The sequence below is a fragment of the Neofelis nebulosa genome, chromosome 12 (genome assembly GCF_028018385.1).
Source record: "Neofelis nebulosa isolate mNeoNeb1 chromosome 12, mNeoNeb1.pri, whole genome shotgun sequence".
In the NCBI taxonomy this organism is placed as follows: domain Eukaryota; kingdom Metazoa; phylum Chordata; class Mammalia; order Carnivora; family Felidae; genus Neofelis; species Neofelis nebulosa.
Genome location: NC_080793.1, coordinates 5,807,442 through 5,826,786, shown reverse-complemented (window position 1 = coordinate 5,826,786; position 19,345 = coordinate 5,807,442). Strand labels below are relative to the sequence as shown.

Sequence of the window (19,345 nt, the reverse complement as noted above, 5' to 3'; positions counted from 1 at the left end):
TGGGTTCGTAGAGGCTCCCAGGGGATGCTCTGATGGACCACAGACCGAGCGAGTGGGAAGGGGCACGGCAAAGCCCGAATTATGGGATGTTTAGCCATAGCAGGATCTGTAGTCCCAGGATTCCCCCCCTTTTTTTTTATATTGTGTGCCCGTGTCAGTTAAAAAAACAAACAAAAAAAGATGGGAAGCCTGGGTGTAGATGTGTATGACTGTGCAAATATGTGTAACTTAAAATATACCAAAAACGTACACTTAGAAGGTTTATATAAGAAAAGAAATCCAAATTACGATGTTTTCCCTCCACACCCCCCGGGTCGCCCTGCTCACCCACCCTGGAGGCCGTAGCATAGAGACCATCCAGAACCTTGGACCTTTGTCCTTCTGTCGGGTGTCATGATTTCGGCAATTCAGTGGTGGGAATGGGGAGAGGCCACCGTGGAAACTTCAGGCTTATTAGAAGCCCGGTGATACACAGCCCTGTTCATTTACGGCCGTCGGGATTCGCGTGTCGTCTCCTGGTGAGCCGAGAGGGCCGGCTTTTGGGTCGTGCGATGGGGCTGCGCACGGGTCGTTAGAATCTCACTTTTTCCGCCTCCTTCTGCTGGATTGAGGTTTGGGGAGGTCCTCAGCTTTCCCCGAGCCGGGTGTCCTGCGTGCCACCCGGTGTCCTGAGGGGCGCCCCCTTGTACCTCTGCTGCGGTTAAGGACGTCCCCTGTGCTGCTCGGGTGCTGACAGAAAACCGCTCTCCTCACAGCCGCCCCCTGAGGGCGACTTCTGTCATTCACTGGCCCCGAGCTTGGCAACACCAGAAAGATTTCTTAGGAGCAACTATTCGTGTGTAAAGAATGCCCATTTAAACATCTGTAAAGGTCAGTCCTTGTTTGCCAAGCATAATAGCCCATTGTCGCTGTGGTGAGCGTCCCCTTCCCTTCAGGCCCCACCTCCGAGGAACCATGATTGGCAGGTCCGTGGGGCGCGGGGCCTGGCTCTTTGCTCGGCCTTGTCGTGGGTTTCACGCACCAGACAGTGGCACGGAGGGGGCTCTGTGCTGTAAAGGAAGCCCCGGTGCAGGGGTGACAAGTGCCGTGGCTTTCTGTGCTGCCGTCCTCAAGGAGAGAGACCCGTGCTCTTCCTAATAACACCAGTAGCGACAGGGGCAACAGTGAGCCACTACATGCCAGAAGCTGGGACAGATCCTCCTTATATTGCATTGTATTCACACAGCCACGCTGCGGGTGGGTCTTTTTTCTTGCTTTTAGTGTTCACTTATTTATTTTGAGAGAGTGTGAGCATGGGGAGCAGTCAGAGAGGGAGGAGGGGGAAAGAGAGAGAGAGAGAGAGAGAGAGAGAGAGAGAGAGAATATCCCGAGCAGGCTTCGTGCCGTCCGCACAGAGCCCGACACGGGGCTCGATCTCACAAACCACGAGACCGTGACCTGAGCCCAGGTCAAGAGGCCGACGCTTAACCGACTGAGCCACCCAGGCGCCCCGTCTACGGGTGGGTTTTGTTTCTCCATTTCGTAGATGAGAACGCTGAGGATGTGTGGAGAGGCGTCCCTTGCCTAGGCCTCGCGGCTGGGGGGCGGGGGGCAGGGGGGAGGGTGGCAGAGCTGGTGCTCACGCGCAGGCCTGTCCGGGCCCAGACCCGTGGCTGGTCCTCTGGGGAGCCGGTGGCCAGCCCCAGGTTCCCCCTCACAAAGGAGCCTCTAGTGTGAAGCTGTTAAACTCTTCCCACTGTGTTTCAGATCCTCTGGACCACGAGCCCCCTGTGTCTCCACTGCTCCCTCGAAAAGAACGAGGCCCCCAGGATGGCGGCCTGAATGAGGACGAGCGCCTTCTTCCCAAAGACAAAAAGACCAACTTGTTCAGTGCCTTGATCAAGAAGAAGAAGAAAACGGCCCCAACGCCCCCGAAACGCAGCAGCTCCTTCCGGGAGATGGACGGCCAGCCCGAGCGCAAGGGGGCCGGCGAGGAAGAGGGCCGAGAGACCAGCAACGGGGCACCGGCTCTCCCACCCTCGGACGCAGCCGAGCCAGCCAAGTCCCCAAAGCCCAGCAGCGGGGCTGGCGTCCCCAACGGAGCCTTCCGGGAGTCCGGGGGTGCAGGCTTCCGGTCTCCCCACCTGTGGAAAAAGTCCAGTACGCTGACCAGCAGCCGCCTAGCAGCCAGCGAGGAGGAGAGTGGCGGCAGCTCCAGCAAGCGCTTCCTGCGGTCCTGCTCGGCCTCCTGCGTCCCCCACGGAGCCAGGGACACCGAGTGGAGGTCCGTCACACTGCCTCGGGACCTGCAGTCCACGGGCAGGCAGTTCGACTCGTCCACGTTTGGAGGGCACAAAAGCGAGAAGCCGGCTCTGCCTCGGAAGCGTGCGAGTGAGAACAGGTCCGACCAGGCGGCCAGAGGCACGGTGACTCCCCCACCCAGGCTGGTGAAAAAGACCGAGGAAGCAGCCGATGAGGTCTTTCGAGACGCGGGGGAGTCCAGCCCGGGCTCCAGCCCCCCAAGTCTGACTCCAAAACTCCTCCGCAGGCAGGTCACGGGGGCTCCTTCCTCTGGCCTTCCCCACAAGGACGAGACCGCCAAGTCCGGTGCCTTGGGGACACCTGTCACAGCTGAGCTGGTGCCCCCCGCCAGCAGAGCAGGGCCAGGTGCGTCCGGAGGGACCGGCAAGGCCCCCGCCGAGGAGCCCAGAGCGAGGAGGCACAAGCCTTCCTCCGAGTCCCCAGGGAGAGACAAGGGGAAACTGTCCAAGCTCAAACCTGCCCCACCGCCCCCGCCGCCGGCCTCCGTGGGGAAAGCCGGGAAGCCCGCTCAGAACCCGACCCAGGAAGCGGCCGGGGAGGCCAGCACTGGCGGGAAAACGAAAGCCGCGGCTGTGGTCGTGGATGCTGTGAACAGTGACGCCATCAAGCCCAGTCCGCTGGGAGAGGGCGTCAAAAAGCCCGCGCTCCCATCCGTGCCAAAGCCGCAGTCGTCCAGCAAGCCAGCGGGGGCCCCAGCCGGCGCGGCGCCCGCCCCCTCCACGTTGCCATCAGCAGCCTCCGCCCTGGCCGGGGACCAGCCCGCGTCTACTGCCTTCATCCCTCTCATATCGACCCGCGTGTCTCTTCGGAAAACCCGCCAGCCTCCGGAGCGGATCGCCAGCGGCACCATCACCAAGAGCGTGGTCCTGGACGGCACCGAGGCCCTGTGCCTGGCCATCTCCAAGAACTCCGAGCAGATGGCCAGCCATAGCGCCGTGCTGGAAGCCGGCAAAAACCTGTACACGTTCTGCGTGAGCTATGTGGATTCCATCCAGCAGATGAGGAACAAATTCGCCTTCCGCGAGGCCATCAACAAACTGGAGAATAATCTCCGGGAGCTTCAGATCTGCCCGGCGACAGCAGGGAGTGGCCCGGCGGCCACTCAGGACTTCAGCAAACTCCTCAGCTCCGTGAAGGAGATCAGTGACATCGTACAGAGGTAGCAGAAGCCGGGCGTGAGGCCGGCCGGAGCCGCCTGCAGTGCGTGAAGGCTTCCCCATGCCTGCGACAGTGGCCGACACCAGACCAGTGAGTTGGGATCTTGGCCCGGGAGCGCTGCGCCACACGGAGCCAAGGGCCACTGTGGAACACAGCCCGACTACCTGTGTTTTGTGCCAACTGTCCCGCACTTCCCCCTCCCCCAGCCCGGGCTCCCTGAGTCGCCTCTGTCCCGAGTTCGATCTGTGGAGTTCCTGCTCTGTGGACTCTGGTCGGCCCGCCGGCCGCCTCCCCACGTAGTGCTCCAGAACTGAGCTCTTCCGGCCAGGGGTGAAAGCAGATGAGCATATTTCCTTTCCGCTGGTCTTTCTGGAGGCCCTCCTCCGGGTATGCCTTCCTCCTCCGCTTCCCGCAGGAAACGAGCGCCCCGAACAGGAGCCTTGTCACCGAGGCCCGAGGAACTGTCCTCCCCACCTACCCCATGGAGGGAGCCGGCGCAGAAGACCCGTCTCCAGAACTACATCCTGGGAAGCGCTTGCCAGCTGGTCACTCTGCCCTCCGTAGCTGCCGGGGGCTGGTGCCCTCACATCGCCCCGTGTGAAGGACAGCTCTTGATTTGGGGGGTGAAACGGGGTGCTAAAACCAGCTGGCCCTTGGGTCCTTGCTGTCTTCTGGCACTGCTCGGCCTGGATGGAAAGCTGGAGTCCGAAGGGTAGGAGGGTCGCAGTCCGGCGTGCAGGGTCAGGGGAGGCAGGCAGGGTGGCTGGCTGGGGGAACAGCTGGTACCCAGATGGCCCGGGGCTGGGCCCAGCCTACCTTCTTTTCAGGCTTCCAGGTGCCCAGAAAAGGCACTTGGTCTTGATTTCTGACCGATCTCCTTCTCCTCCCTTGTACTCCTCTGAGACCAAGTAGATTCATGCAGAGCTCTTTCCTGTGTGACAAGCCAACCTTTAGTTTTCCGGAGCATTTCATGGCTCTGAGCTCGGCCCAGTCGCCTCCGGCACAGAAGGACCGGCCGCCGGCGCACGGGAGGAGGAGGACTGTGGCACCAAAGCCCCAACCGTTGCTGGCTGTGCGCTAAGAGGCCAATGTCCTGTTGAATCGCCACGAGCAACAACGTGCAACCCACTGTTTCTGCTCGGGTTTTCAGGGATGGAGAAAACCACAAACAGATGAAGCCCAGAAAGTGTCTCCAAGAGCAGGCCTCGGTCTCCTCTCCCCAGGCTGCCCAGGACCAGGCTCTCCAGCCAGGGGCCCGGGCCGCCTTGACCTTGACCTTGACCTAGAGCAGCTGCTGAAGGAGGGGGGCAGGCACCTGCCTGGGCCCCCTGCCGGGCCCAGGCGCGACCACCTTCCACCCCCGTACCCCCGTGACCTCACACCGGCCTCATCACCCGAACTTGTTCTTTATTTCTCTGGCAGAGATGGTTCCCTCTGCATCGATTTGTGCTGTCCTCACAGCTCATCACCTCTTTGCCCCCTCCCCCCCCCCCCCAGACTTCTGTGTCACACAGACTGAGGGAGGTGCTAGAACACCACCAGCGGCCTTGCAGACAAAGCAAAACCGACCCCACCCAGGTCCCCTCGACCGCCTCTTTCTATAAGGTACTGATTTTTTTTTTTGTTCACATGACGTGCCACTATATTTTACATTTATATCTCGGTATTACACTCTTTTATAGACTTGCTCTTTTATAAATGACATGTAAATAGTTTTCCACTATTTTCCCTTCTCAAATGCTTATGGTGTCTTTTTTTTTTTTTTTTTTTTTTTTTTTTTTTTTGGTCCAGTACATTTTGTTTCTGTATATGACTCTGTTTTTTGAATCCACATCTCTCCGTAGTATTTTTTAAATAAATGTTTACAACGTTAGAACTCGGGCAGATGGGTCTGGTCTGTCATTTTCCCTGTCCCTCCGGGCTGTGGTGTGCAGACGGGAGGGAGGGGGGGTCCTCGTTGCCCTCAAGGGGCTGGAGGCTCTGGGGTGGGTTTTACAGGAGTGCAGTGGGAATCCTGCATCCGGGCATCTTCCTCGGCCTGCCAAATGCGGTTTCCCTCCCTGCCCTGGCCTCCGGCCCTTCTTGCGCCCTTGACACGGATCTGCCCGCAGCACTGGGCGTGGGCCCTGCTTCCAAATCGGGAGGAAGAGGAGTCCAAGGGCTGTTCCAGCTGTCAGGCCGTCACAGCGTCATTGAATCGGGAGGAAGTACGTCCTGGGCTCCACTGGCCTGGAAGCGTTAGTCCCTCCACAGGTGCGCCTTTTTCCTCTGCCTGTGACCCCGCCTCGGCTCCCCGCCGGCCCCTGAAGCGCTCCTCGCGCGCTGTGACCCACCCACCCCGTGTCTCCTTTCTCTGTGTGCACGAGGAGGGGCAGGGGGCCTGGAAATGCCACCTGCAGCGCCGTGGCCTCTCCCAGCCCCCCCACCAAGGGGACCGAGGGGGCACGTGCGGCCGTTTCCTCGTCTTGGCCTGCATTTAACGCCAGCTGACAGCTTGGAAAGTGGCAGTCAGGGAAGTGAGTGGTGCTGTCTGATAATGATACTTATTAAGCCAGCAGCCTTGTCAGGGGACACGGGTCCTGCTCACCAGAGCATGTGCAGGACCACGGCTGAGTGGACCCTCCGCGGCCGCCGTGCTGCCTGTCTCGGGCCGGAGGTGAGGCCGCTGGCCTGCGGTGAGGGTTGGTGGGACCGCGGGGTGTGCCCGCACCCGGGGGCTGCAGGAGCCCCTCCCTCGTTTCACGGAGGCCCGGGCCACGCCGTATCCAGGCCCCAGCTCTCCCAAGTCAGGGGGCCTTCCTCGAGGGACAGCTCTGGCGTCGGAAAGAAGACGCACAGTGACTTGGAGTGACGGCCACAACCGACGGCTGCTTCCTCCGTGCCAGATGTGGGCCCGGCCCAGAGTCTTCACGGAGCCCTCTTAGAGCACATTGTCCCGTTTTCTTGACGCCCAGCAGTGAGGCTGCAGCCGGGCACGGCTCTCGCCTGGTGTCCCGTGCCTGTCACCGTAGTGGCCGTGCCCGGGGGAAGTACAGGTCTTCTCTCAAGAACATTCCGTGTGTCACCCGAGCTTCAGAAACTTACTTGGGTTTAGCCGTTCCAGGCTGTTCTAGTGGTTCCTGCCCTTTGTCAGGTCACAGAGCCCCTTGAGGACTTCGCGCACCTGGATCGAGCCCCCGAAAACCCACGTACGTGCACACACGGTTTTCGGGTAATTTCGAGGCCTGCCCTCCAGGTCCGGAACCAAGGAGCGCCCGAGGGTCAAGCCTGCCAGAAGGGCCAGCAGCTGCCGTTGATGCTGTTTTCACAAAATCTAAGCCCAAACGTCAGAGTGAGGATCGCAGGGAAAAACCCTCAGACTGAAAACCGTCCAGATGCCGTCAGCACAGAGAAGCAGAATGTTGCGATGTGTTCACATAGTGGGATGTTACGGAGCAGCGGAGACGAACACTCTTGGCCGCAACCCCGCGTGGACACGAGTCATGTGAACGTAACGTTGAACAGAAACAGCCAGACACACGGTAGTGATGCCAGAAACTTCCCGTTTATTTACGGCAACACGGCTAGCCTGTGGTGTCGTGTTAGAAGTCAGGACGGAGGGCCGCGCCTGGTTGGGGTGCAGGGGAGCTCTTGGGGGGCAGGTGACACCGTGTTTCTCAGTCTGGGTCGTGCCGGCCAGTGGGTCTGTCACTTGGTGAAAATGGAACTGTGTGCAGAGTGGGAGCCCGTTCTCCATGTGTGTCATACTCCGGTGGGAGTTTTCTTAAAATCACAGCCCACACGTGGGCGTTCTCAGCCACTACAGATGCGCTGCGCGTTACCACGTGACAGCCTCTCACTTTTTTTTTTCTAACGAGGGAGGTTCTGTCGCTGTTCGGCATTTGATGTGTGAGGAAGTTGAGACTCAGAGATGTGGGGCAGCATGCCCCGGGTCACACAGCATGTGCTGCCATATTGTGCTGGACTAACTCGTCGATGGTGGTAGGTGGCCCCAGCGTGGCCAGCAGAAGAGGTCTGGGCTCCAGTCGGGCTCCTCCCTCCGTCGTGGAAGAAAAGAAAGTCCAGGATGGCAGCCAACCCAGCTTCTCAGGTGTCGGGAGGTTTTACGGGAGGCATTGCCAAATGGAGTGTCCTGGGGAATCAATTTGTAAATGTTGCCTTGGCACGGAAGGCGTCAGGTGGGACAAGACTGACCGGCCACGGTGTCCCTGTCATGCCTACCCACCTCCCTGATGGCGACCCAACATCGTGGGCAGGGCCCCAGCTCCCCGCTCGGAGGGTAAAAGCACCTTTCCTGACTTGGGGTCTTCAAGGGACTCTGTCCTGCAGCGTCTCTGGTCCTGGGGCAAAGTTAGGACAAGGTGGCTCCTCATTTACTTCAGCAGCTGCTGGATGGCCCGCTGCCTGCCCCATGAGCCTCCTTTTTTCTTAAAACGTTTTTATTAATGTTTGAAACATAGGGGAAAATACAAAAATACTCCCCATCCAGTGTTTAGCTAGACGCCCAAGGTGAAGGCTCTCGTGTGTGCGTCTTGCATCAACACCCGGAAAGGATGCAGACAGGTGCCTGGGCTGGAGGAGACCATCCCATCACACCAGCTAGAGCAAACCCAGACAGGGAGCTTAATCTCTGCCTGCAAAGTCCATGTTTTCCAAAGAACCTCACCGTCGCTAATCTGGAGAGTGATCGTCCCTGCCAAGGAGGGCGCGGGGGGTGGCGTGAAAGGCCCCCAAACCTCGACCAAGCCTCGGGGGGTAGAGCAAGGGGCGGGGAACTGAAGAGGTGGTGTCGCCAGATACAACACGGGAGTGGACTGAACAGAGCAATGCCCTTAACGGCTTGATCGTTTAGATGTTCGGGGTTATTGCGCTCGAATGTACAAGCAACCTTCGAAAGAATACCTTTGTTGCTGATGGTTGTTGAAGGGAGAAAGTGAGGACAGGATATCCACCCCTCTGAAGGCCCTCCCCTTCCCCCTCTTTATCTCCGATTTCTCTGAGGTTCATCTCATCCTACTCAATTAGAAACCAGCCAGTATATTCCCAAACTGCGTGGTAAACACATATGCCAGAGTAGCTCAGCCTCGGTGACCTCCAGGTTCCTGCAGTTAGTGACCCTGGAGGTGGCTCCTTTCATTCTAAGAGTAGAAATTGGCCAAGTGAGGGTCACCAGGGCACCTGGCTGCAGGGTGGTCCTCTGCCCTCGGCCTTCGATCTGTCCTGTCTCACCTGGTCTTTTCCCAAGCATGTCCTCTGGCTTCCCTGCATGTGTCAGTGAGTGAAGGGAGGAGGGATCCAGCTTACTGCCCGCCCCCGCCCCAGCGAAGTGGAAATGAGCCAAGACTGGGGCGAGAGCCTGGGCTGGGATTTCACTTCCTTCACGTGGCCACCCTGCGATGTCTATTCTCAGCTCCGGAACTGTCCTTGTTGGACACGCTGGGACTCGTTTTCTCGAGGTTTACCCTCTGTGGCTTGAGGGCTGAGTGTTTGCCTCTCTTTACCAACAGACGAAGACCCCGGGATGTGTTCCATCCCCACCAGTCTGTGACATTAGCAGGACGCATCCCGGATCGTCCCTTCCCTGGACAGCGGTAGAAGCCAAAGGGAGTACGATGTGCCTCCCAGACTCCGTGTCGCTATCTGGCGCCTGTCCCGGCGGGGCACGCGGAGGGGAGAAGCCGCGAGGAGCTCCAGGGGAAGGCAGCTCACTTTAACCCAAGGTGATGTCTGGATCCCTGTGTTCCTGTCCCACCCTGCCACCCAATTTCCGCGCCCCAGTCAGCTTGGCTCTTTTGTGGCTCAGATCTGTCACCCCCTAATGAAGTGGCTTTCTGGCTGCCGAGGATTGAGAGCTGCTGCTGGGGAATCTAAGTCACTAATAGAATGGAAAACACTGTGAAATGCTCCGAGGTGCCAAGCTGGGCCCAACCCAGTGTGGTTCTAAAAGGCTAATAAAAATCCACCAATTAATTGTGACAGCTCAATGGAAAATTATTCAATTGTGAACAGGGCCAAGCTGCAGCTCGAGAGGAGGAGGGGAGATGTTGCCATAGTAACATCAATCCAGGCTCTCATCTCCGCGGTCGAAGCCAGCCTGGGAGGGAGCAGGATCACGCGGCCGTATCTGACAGGGGATGGGATTGCAGGACACAGCAGAGCAGCGTTTGAAAGAGCTGCTCTGCCTTGCCCCGGGCCTGCAGCCACTCCAGGCTGAGCTCTGGCTTCCCCTGGGGTAGAGAAGTTGTTCTCAGAATGCTCTTTGCTTTGAGAAAGCCTCGGAAGGAGCAGTCGAGTGCAGCAGGAAAATACACCTCGTGCCGCGTTTCCCTCCGCCTTTGACCACTGGTATTACCAGCTGCCAATTAAGGGGATGCTGGGACAGGTGCGGGTGCCGGCAACACGATTTCCATCTCCCCAGAGTTAAGGCACTTGCAGCTCAGGAAAAACCCAGATTCCTGGGGGCACAGAGGACCTGTAGGCAAGAATCGGGTGAGCTAGCTTCCCATTACGGTTTTGCAGTTACAAGTTTTATTTCAAAAGACACACACGGCACATTCCTATCCTGAACCCTCGAGGGGCAGCCTTGCCAGAGCAAAAATGTATTCTTGCCCTGTTCATCACCCACCAGACAGGTATACCGCCGAGCACAGGTATCAGAAGGGAAGGGGCAGCCGGGTCCGAACGACATCTCGACACCACAAGCAGGGTTTTCTTGCCAGAGGGGATCGTGTGTTAATGGGACGGAGAGCAAGATTGTTTCTGTTTCTGTTTTTTAACTTCCAGAACCGCACGCTACACCCGATGGAACACGCTGTCAGGGCTCCACTATGGATGGATGTCAGCTCCAGACGTCCCTGTGGAGACTGTCAAAACTTTGACTACCCCGCTGTCAGCATCAGCATCAGCCCACCTGCCTTCGGCTTAGCCAGCTTTGCTTATTCATATTCATGGCCCAGCCGAGTCCACCGCGCAGCTGACACCGCCCAGCCTCCGGGCCGCCGCTCGGCCAGGGGACTGCTGAGACCCGACCACCCGGGAAGGGGGCTGGAACAGACGGCGGTCTGTGAGCTACATCAGGGCGGTGCTTGCTGGGATGCGGCTTGCTTCCTTTTTTGGATCCCGTCCAGGTTTTGGCCTCAGCAAAGTTGGAAATCAAAAGGAAGCACCCACCTAAGCCATCCTACTGCTAAGAACTCATTAGAATATTCCTCACGCCTTCTTAGTATTCTGGTCTTTCGGGCTCGGGCTCGAGGAGAAGACAGGGCAGGGGGGTTGGAAGCAGCAGCGGGGAGGGTCCACGGAGAAGCCCCTTCCAGGATGCCCTGGCCCCTTCACCGCCGGCCAAAGCGGAAGCTGAAGCCGCCTTTCTTCCTGCTGTAACCGCTGAGCTCCTCAGCCAGGGTCCCCAACGGGCCGCTAGCCTTGTCGCCATCCGCCAGGAGGAAGCCGGTCGCCTCGCTGCCGTCCTCCTGCCTCCCAAACCGGACCCTGAAGCCAGCACGCTGCCTGCCGGACGTCTGCAGCTCCTTGGCCGTGACAAGCGGGCCCAGTGGGTGCGGAGCTCTCGGCCGCCGGGGGGAGCCCCGTGGGAGGGAGACTCGGTGTCCCCCGGGCAGGTGGGCCCAGCCCATTTCGCCTCTGACGCCACCCGCGGCGGCCTCTTCTGTGCCCAGCAGAGGAAAGCAGGCGCCCAGCGGCAGGAGGAGCAGGCAGTAAGGGCTTATCATCTGGCCCGGAGGAAAGAGAGGAACAAGTTACAGGCTGCACGCGTGGGCCTTGCATGACAACCTGTCAAGTGCTTCCCAGGGCCCGGGCAGCCATCAAAGGCTGGGGGATCAGCTGAGCCCAACTTGCAGGCAGCTTGAGGAAGTGTCACTATGCTGGGGGAGCAGGCCTTTATTTTCTTAGCAGGCTCAGGAGCTGATTGTACCAATTAGGCTGAGTCTCCTCTCCCGTGGTCCCCTGGATCTGACGGCCTTGGCAGCTTAGCATTCGGATAACCCCCCACTGCTGGGATGGCATACAGCCGGGCGGAGGTGGGGGGGGGTGCCCGTAGCCCCCGAGTGCTGCACAAACTTGGGCTCAGTCTCCTTTTATTATAATTTAAAAAAAAAATTTTTTTTAACGTTTGTTCATTTTTGAGAGACAGAGCATGAGCGGGGAAGGGGCAGAGAGAGAAAGGGGGACACAGAATCCGAAGCAGGCTCCAGGCTCTGAGCTGTCAGCGCTTAGCCCGACGCGGGGCTCAAACTCACAGACTGCGAGATCATGACCTGAGCTGAAGTCGGAAGCTCAACCGACTGAGCCATCCAGGAGCCCCAAATAATTATTGACTCTTGGGCCATATCATCTCAGAGCCACAAGGTAGGGAATGAATAGTATCGATCTGTCTTAGTCTTCAACTCGATGCTAAACGGGTGTGGCTAAGCCGCGTAGCTGGGACACCTAATGTCTCTTTACCACGGAAACGAATTGCTCCCGGAAGCTGGAATGGATTTGATGTTCCTGGCCTAACACGCCCACCTGGGGAGAAGCATGTGGACGTGGCCGGGCTGTCAGTGATCCCTACAGAGCACCACCCACGTGCCAGGCCCTGAGCTAAAACCTGTGAGCCCCGTCCGTGTGACCTCGGCAGACTGTCCTCACAGTAAGCATATTTTCAGCCGAGAAGACTGTCAAGAAGGCTAAGAGACTGGACCACAACTAGAAAGTGGAGGCCCTGGGATTCATGATTCTAATGGCCGGACAGCCTGGCGCACCGGGTGTGTGGGCAGTGCTTGTGGCCCTGTCCATCCGGTGCCGCCCTCACGTCCCTCCCGCAGGAGGGTCTCACTCCCTTTGACAGAGGGGGCCGTGCTCAAGCAGGTGACGTGCCCGAGACGTCACGGCTTTATAAGTGACAGAGCCGGGATTCAAGCCCAGGTCTAAGTGACTCAGAGCCACTACTCTACCCCACGGATGGCAGTCCACGGGGGGGTTTGAAACAGAAATAGAGCTTCCCCAAATGCCCCTGCTTTGGCAGCAATTGCTCATTCCCTCCTAAAGGAAGCCTTTCTGGTAGTGACCATGGTGAGTCGGAGCTGGCTGGTGCTCTGAGGAGAGCTGAGGCTGGAAAAAAGAGCTGGTTCTGGAGAAGAGGCACGGGCTCCCCAGAGCTCTTTCCAGAAATGGCTCCCTTGAAGACATTTCAAAGGGAACTCAGCCAGAAAGCTTTGAAAAAGTCATAAAAGCAGCCTCCTCTCTACCCAAATCCAGCCCTCTAACTTCTACCACCTCCTCCCCCGGAGCTGAAGTCAAGCCTCGCCTGCTTCAGGAAAGCGTCTCCATCAGGGCCTGGGCAGAGTGGGGTGCTTTCCACAAGGCAGCCGGCAGCCCTGTGGGCCGGGCAGGATCCCATCTGGGGGACGACTCTGCCGGGAGATGGCCTCTGAGTCTCGAGAAAGGGTGCATCGATGCCTAGAAGGAAGTGGCTTCTCTCCCCTCGTCGGGGGGTGGGGGTGGGGGGTTGCGGGTCATGGACCCCTTCGAGAACAGGGGCGGTGGAAGTTGGGACATCCGCCACCGAAAATGGGCCCCAGCACGAGTCGGGACTTCAGTCCCCGACGTTGAGGACGAGGCAGAAAAAGCACCCGGGGGAGACGGAGGCTGAGCCCCGGAGGGCAGCCGTGGCCAATCTCAGGGCCGCGAGAGGAGGTGTTTGGTCACCACCTCCCTGACCTGGAGGAGGGGTCCAGCGAGCAGGGTTCCCTCTAGGGATGGCGTGGCTGTACTCACCGTGCTGCGGGCCTGCTCCCCAGGAGGGCTGCTGGGCAGGGCGCCTCCGGGCTCCTGTCTGGGAGGTGCGGCTCTGGGCTTCTCCCGCTTTATATAGGCCCCCGGGGTAGATTTGCCGCCCTGTGGTCTGATTGCCGCACATTCCTGACCCTGGGATTCCATTGGGGACGCTGGTGGCCAAGGAGGGGGCACTGCTGCCGGCCTCGATAAAAGACCCAACACAAACAGGATGTGGTCTGATGACGGGAGCCGAGGGGGCTGCCCTTTGCCCAGGCCTTGTCTCCAGCGGGGCAGCCAGCATCGTTAGCCAGCCATCGCGGGCACAGACCCTCGAGTCCCTCGGGAGAGGTGTGAGTGGCACACCCACCCTTACCCTTCACGGTCCTGCGTTCGTCGCGTCTGCCTCACTCTTCGGAGAAGCAGGGTCGGGGGGAGGCGGTGTCCACCCCTCGCCCACCCACGCCCGACCCGCACAGCCGCTCCCGTGGGCAGTCAGGCGGGCAGCTGTGTTGGGTGGCGTGGCCGTGGGCCTCACGAGGGAGGGCTGCTTCCTACGAGGGGGAATGCGGAAGGGGTTCGGAGCCCCCCGGCCCGTGTCCCCTGTACCACAGTCCATTTGTTCCTGAGAAGGGAAGCTGAGTGGGGCCGCCCGGTTCAGTGTCTGACTCTCGATCTCGGTCCCGTGGAGTCCCATGCTGGGTGTGGAGCCCGCTTAAGGGAAAGAAAAAGGAAGCTCGGTGTTTCCCACAACCCCGGCACCCAGCTCAGTGCCCGACTCCCATTCGGGGAAGGACGGACCCACCGGCAAAGGTTTTCAAAATGCTCTGGCTGTCCGCTGGGTGGCTGGCAGGGCCTCGCTTTCTGAGCCTCAGTGGAGAGTGGCCATGGTGACGGGGCTCGGAGGTGAGGCCCTTAGCCCAGTGTGGGGCTCGGCAAGGGCTGGGGAGGGTCGTCAAGGTCATGGCAGTGGCTCTCTGCACCGCCGGCACCCACAGTGGGGGACACGGCGTCCGTCACTCCCCGGGTGCTCGTTCCCGGGCGGTTCCTCCCCAGGTGGGCTCACAGATCAGTGCGGGGAGCATCCCACGTTGTCACCCGCACGTCCCCGCGGCGGAGCGTGGGGTCGGGGGGGCTGCGTTGCGGGCCACGTGTTTCTGCAGGATCCCTCTGGTCCGGGCATGGCCACTGACTGGACACCTCGCTCACGACTTGGGGTGCTCACCCCATGGCTGTTCGCTCTGCCTGCGCTGCGTCTGATCACAGAGCGACCCCGGGGTCTCCTTCAGGAGCGAGGGTCGGCTCGGCTAAGCAGAGATGCGGTTCCCGGTCGGGCAGAGAGCGCTACAGAGTGTTCTCCGGGCACTGGCCAAGGTGGGAGGCCGGCGCCCACTCCTGCAGCCCCAGGAGCCCACGTCCCCACGCCTGGTGACCCAGCACCGTGTCTTCGGAGCACCTGTGGGGAGACCAGCAGGGGGTGTGAAGGGCCCAGCCAGGCCCCCAGCCTCTACTCCTCTCTTGGCCTAGATTTCCCCTCCACTGAGAGTGAGCAGGGCGATGAGGGGAGCAGGTGCCGGGTGAGGCTAGGCCGCCCTGCCGTTGTCCCGAGCCGGCTGCTCCGGCGAGGCTGGGGACCAAGCACAGAGGCGTTCCCCCAGTCTCCGGGGCCCTCACCCACCCCCGCTGACCTCCGTCACCTTTGCCTGTGGGTGCTGGGGGGTGTGGAGAACCACCCCGCCATTCACACGGGGAATAGAGACGGCCTCGTGGACACTTCCTGTCCCCCATCAACCTGAGGAAGGGGCTGGAATACTGCCCCTCTGCAGGGGGAGAGGGGAGTCTGAGGCTCAGAGGGTCAGAGCACTTGGCCTTGCGGGAGCAGGCCCAACCCCCATCTTCCACTGTCTGCAGCCCCATCTGCAGCGGGAAGTCTTGGTTCCCCCCGGTCTTGTCTGGAGAGAACAGGGTCAAGAAAGAGCCGTGTGCATTGACTTTGGGCTTCTCCATGGGCAGGTGCAGGGGGCGGGTGCATTCATGTGCCGACCGGGAGCAGGTGCAGAGCTGGCTTCCGTCCCCTGAGGGGCTGGTGTGTGCGTGGGAGACCAGAGGAGCAGTGTCATTTGATCTCCCTACTTAGTGCTGGTTGGTTGTGACATTGGGTGCTGCTTAGTGATGGGGTGCGGCCCGCGGTGGGTCCCTACCATGCTGTGAGGCCTGGGCCAGATGCTTGCCTCCTCTGTGCCTCAGTTCTTGTGGGTGTAAAAAGAGAGGTTTGGGTTCCCAAGCTGCGCTCTGTGAAATTTCTCAGCCGGGGGGGGGGGGGGTGTAGGGAGGGCAGGGGTGGGGTCAAACCCCAGGGCCACCCCATTCCCGCCCAGAGAAAATCTCCACTTGGCTCTCTGACAGGCCGAACTCCAAGAAGAGGTTCTGCTGTGAGGCCCACCATGACCCAGGTCCCTTCAGGGCCGGCGCCCGCAGCTCTGAAAAGAGGCCACAGGAAGTCCCGAGTGTTGGGGCTTGGGGTGGGGGTGAGGTTGGGGGTGAGTAGGAGGAGGTCCCCAGGTGTCCCCCCCCGAGAACAGCCGGCCCGAAAGATTGCTTTCAAGTACTCTTCCTGGACTCCCTCCAGGGGATGGGCAATGGGAGAGGTGACGACCTCTGGGCCTCCAGAGCAGCAGATCGACAGGCTCTGGGCTGTGGGAAGGTCAAGGACGGCTCAGGCTGTCAGCCAGAGAGCAGTAGGCTCCGTTCAGCTTCCTGAAACAGAGGCTTTTCACGGGGTCAGGGTAAAATGGGAGAGAGGTTTCAGGGGGTCCTGCTTTCTTCCACCAGGACTGAGGTTCCCCGGGAAACCTCCCTAGAACATCAGGGCCAAGTCCCAGGACGGCCAAGCTCACAGCAGCCTCAGTTCCTTAAGACACCCCAGCCCTTGCTTCTCTGTATAGGGCTGTGACCTTGCAAGAGTGGGATGTATTGGGGTGACAGCCTGGCAGTTGGCCCCGTGAGCCTGTGGGGAGGCAGGTGGCCGTGACCAACTCGGTGACTTCCTGCGGCCTGGCCCAGGAGCCACATAGCCAGGGGGTCCCTGTGGGTCTGATACTGAGAAGGCGAGACCGCACGCCGTTGGCCGGGGACACGTTATGAAGGGGGATAGCGTTCTGTGAACGTTCTAGAAGCCTCCAGCCACCGGGACAGAGACCTCTGTCCCCCGTGTGGCCCGGTGGGCAGACACCCTCCAGCTGCCCCCACAGGGGGCCTCAGGCAGGGCTCCAGCACATCCCGTCTCTGGCCCCGCACCAGGTCTCTGATACAGGCACTCGATAGATATTGGACTTCATTAAATCAGCTCAGGGGGTGATTTTGTCCTCAAGCTTCACACTGGTTTTACGAATAGCCACTAGGGACTGTTGTTTTTAATAAAGTCTCAGCTCCTCAGGACTCCAGTCTCGGCCACAAGAGAGACCCTGGGGACCCCCGTGGGAGGCCCGGGCCCGTCCCCAGACGCCTGGCCCCAGGAGGATCTCCCCCGCCAGGAGGTGGCCCAGCTCCTGGCCGGTGTGCGGCTGGTTCTGCTCAAGGATCTGGGGCGGCCTCTGGGGACACAGGGCTACCTGGGAAACACCGCTTCTTCAATAGAAATAAAGACGGTGAGGAAGTCTGGGGAAATCGGGCAGGAGGCGGCCTTGACGTGGGGCACCGAGCAAGGTTAGAGGCAGCCGGGTCAGCACAAGACTTTATTAGAGACAGGGACACACGACGCCAAGTGTTCGCAGCCCAGACCAGCTTCGGTCCCGCACCACACTCTGTCCATCGGCAGCCGTGCTGGCCCTCCAGCATCTCCGCACACACCCTGCCAGCCGCGTGTGGACAGTCGGGCAGCCCCCCCCCCGTGTCCAGCCCCAAACCTCTGGGTCTGCTGAGTCCTGCCAGCCGCTTGGCCCCCTTGGGGTCTGGGGATAGCTCTCTCCTCTCCCTGCAGGCAGGTGAAGACAGAGGCCCTGGGGAGGCCCCCGGCCGCATGGACCAGAGCCTAGCACCCTTTGTTTTAGCACGGCTCCCACAGGCATGTTGCCCCTCAGACTGCACGGGACAGAGGTGTGACCACGGGCCTCGCCGAAGCCCCCCCCCGTCGCCATGACGTGGGGCAGATCCTGTTGACCGACCTTCCGAATCCCGGGTGAGGGGGCTCGGGCCCCAGACCGGCCAGCCAGAGGCCCGTGTGACCGAGGGTGGCTGGTGGGGCGAGCAGGGGGGCAGGAAGAGGCAGGCCTGTGATACCGTTTCTGCCCCCAAGACGAACATTCTCAAGCCGAATTGCACACGGCCACAGGGGGACGATGCAATCTGGGCGCTACTCCCGATCCCCTGGTGGGTGGTGCTGAGGCCACCAAGGGCGGAAGTGCAGGCGCCATCCACCCTCGGGACGCAGCGAGCTCAGGTGGCCCATCAGGCGGCCTCTGATCGAACTCTGGAGAGACGCGTCCAAAGTTTGGGGCGGGGGGTGGGGGGTGGGTGCAGAATGAGTGAGGCCACTGGCTGATTGCACAGAACCTACCCGTGCTGGGGGAAGGGAACCTTCGGCAGCTTCTGGAGCCACGTGCACTGCCCCCCCGAGATCCCCGTGTCGAGACCCCTCCTCTGCTTGACTCGTCGTTCCCCTCATCAGTGGAAGAAGGAAAGGGAGGGAGGGTTGGTTAGGTCACAGACCCCCACTGTCAAACCATCAGCTTAGGCCCCCCAAGACGGAGTTCAGGTGCAATGAGCCTGGGTCCCGGGTGACCTTTTGGACGCATCTGTCGTCCCTCCGTCCTCCGTGGAGCTGCGTCTTGCGACTTGCTCTCCTGACACCCTCTTCTTCCTGGGATCGCTCACTCGATGGCCATCCACGCTGACCTCACACCGCGGGCTCCTGGAGGCCGGGGGCCAGAGCCTGCTTTGCTCAGCACAGCCTCCTGGCCCAGAGCGGGTGTTCAGGGACCCTCTGTGCTCCGCACCAGCCTTCAAAGGGTGCCCTTTAGGAAGGGGGGTGCGCTGGCCCACCGTGACGGCTTTAGTGCCCGTTCAGCCAGTGCTTGAGCCGGCCATAGCCCTCTGTGCCAGTCCTGGGCCGGGAGCGGGGCTGGCGCTCTCGGGTCGGCCGGATGCTCCTGAAGGCCACCCGCACCTGTCCCCACACCAGGCCGGAGCCGCGGCACACGTCTGTTCTGCAGCCAAGCCCTGGCAGGGGCGCCCCTGAGCTTCCCGACGCGCACGCGCATCTGTGAATCCGGTAACATCACGCTCACCGGGAGTTTGTGTGATGACAGATCAGAAAGCGCTCGACACTTTCCAAATAGCGGCTGGCACTGCAAGGCTGGCGGCAGAAGCCGGCTCTCGCCTGGGGCTGGTGGGGGAGAAGGGGGCTCCCTGGGATGAGGACTTGGGGTCCCACGCAGCCAGAGTCTGCACTGTGCCCGCGGGTCCTGGCAGCTCGGGGTGGGGTGGGGGGCTGGCCCTCTTCTAGAGGACGGGAAAGGGGCCTGGCAGGGGAGAGCCCTCCTCCCCCCATCTCCCCCACCCCACACGGCTCCCCGGCCCCTCCAGCAGCCGGGCTGCTCCCCAGCACCTGCTCACCCTGGGCTGCAGCCGTCTGTTTCACGGCCACGTTCGCTTCAAGCCGCGGGGCCGACAGGGCAGGGATGCGGTGTTGCCCAGCGCCCAGGCAGGCCCCGGCCCACAGCAGATGTCCTGCGAAACTCTGCTGAAGGCCGCGACCAGGTGGAGCTCCAGGGGACCGGCCAGGTCGCACACGGGTCCGTGGCACGTAATTACTGAACCGCAAACTTGGGTGGGTGGGGAAGGGAGAGCTAAAGCCCACGCTCCCCTATGTGCCTGTCTTCATCTGCCTTCCAGTGAAGGAAGGAAACACCCCCTCCCTCCCTCCCGCCCACCCTCCGGGCAGCCCCCCAGGGTGACCTTCCAGCCCTCTCGAAGCGCCCCCGCCCCCATCAAATCCCCACAGGTAGGAACGTAGAAAAACAGCCTGGTGCTTGGTTCTGAGGGCAAAGGCATTGGGGTCCCAGCGGGTTGATATCAGGTTGAGGGCCGCTCATCTTGGCCAGTTCTTATGGGGAGG

At 60.8% G+C, this 19,345-nt stretch overlaps 2 protein-coding genes across 3 annotated transcripts in view; one reads left to right on the top strand and one right to left on the bottom strand.

Moving 5' to 3' along the window:
• The window catches only part of ABL1 (ABL proto-oncogene 1, non-receptor tyrosine kinase), a 145,371-nt gene extending 140,031 nt beyond the window's left edge, over positions 1-5,340 (top strand). For both annotated transcript variants that reach the window (XM_058693800.1, XM_058693801.1), the window contains exon 11: positions 1,747-5,340. In XM_058693800.1, the coding sequence (XP_058549783.1) occupies positions 1,747-3,464 (1,718 nt within the window). In that variant the 3' untranslated portion in view covers positions 3,465-5,340. The remainder of the gene's footprint in view (positions 1-1,746) is intronic.
• Positions 5,341-9,964: 4,624 nt separating this feature from the next.
• On the bottom strand, positions 9,965-13,659 carry QRFP (pyroglutamylated RFamide peptide). The gene is made up of 2 exons (XM_058693802.1): positions 13,234-13,659; positions 9,965-11,186 (listed from the first exon to the last, which is right to left on the bottom strand). The coding sequence occupies exons 1-2, from the start codon at positions 13,393-13,395 to the stop codon at positions 10,791-10,793; spliced, it is 558 nt and encodes a 185-aa protein (XP_058549785.1). The 5' UTR covers positions 13,396-13,659; the 3' UTR covers positions 9,965-10,790.
• Between the last annotated feature and the right edge of the window lie 5,686 nt (positions 13,660-19,345).

Bases quoted from the DNA above. Each gene is read 5' to 3' on its own strand.
- QRFP (XM_058693802.1), bottom strand. From the start codon at position 13,395: ATGGAATCCCAGGGTCAGGAATGTGCGGCAATCAGACCACAGGGCGGC. The intron at 11,187-13,233 runs GTGAGTACAGCC...CCTCCGGGCCAG, and splicing joins GGGAGCAGGCCCGCAGCACG to ATGATAAGCCCTTACTGCCT.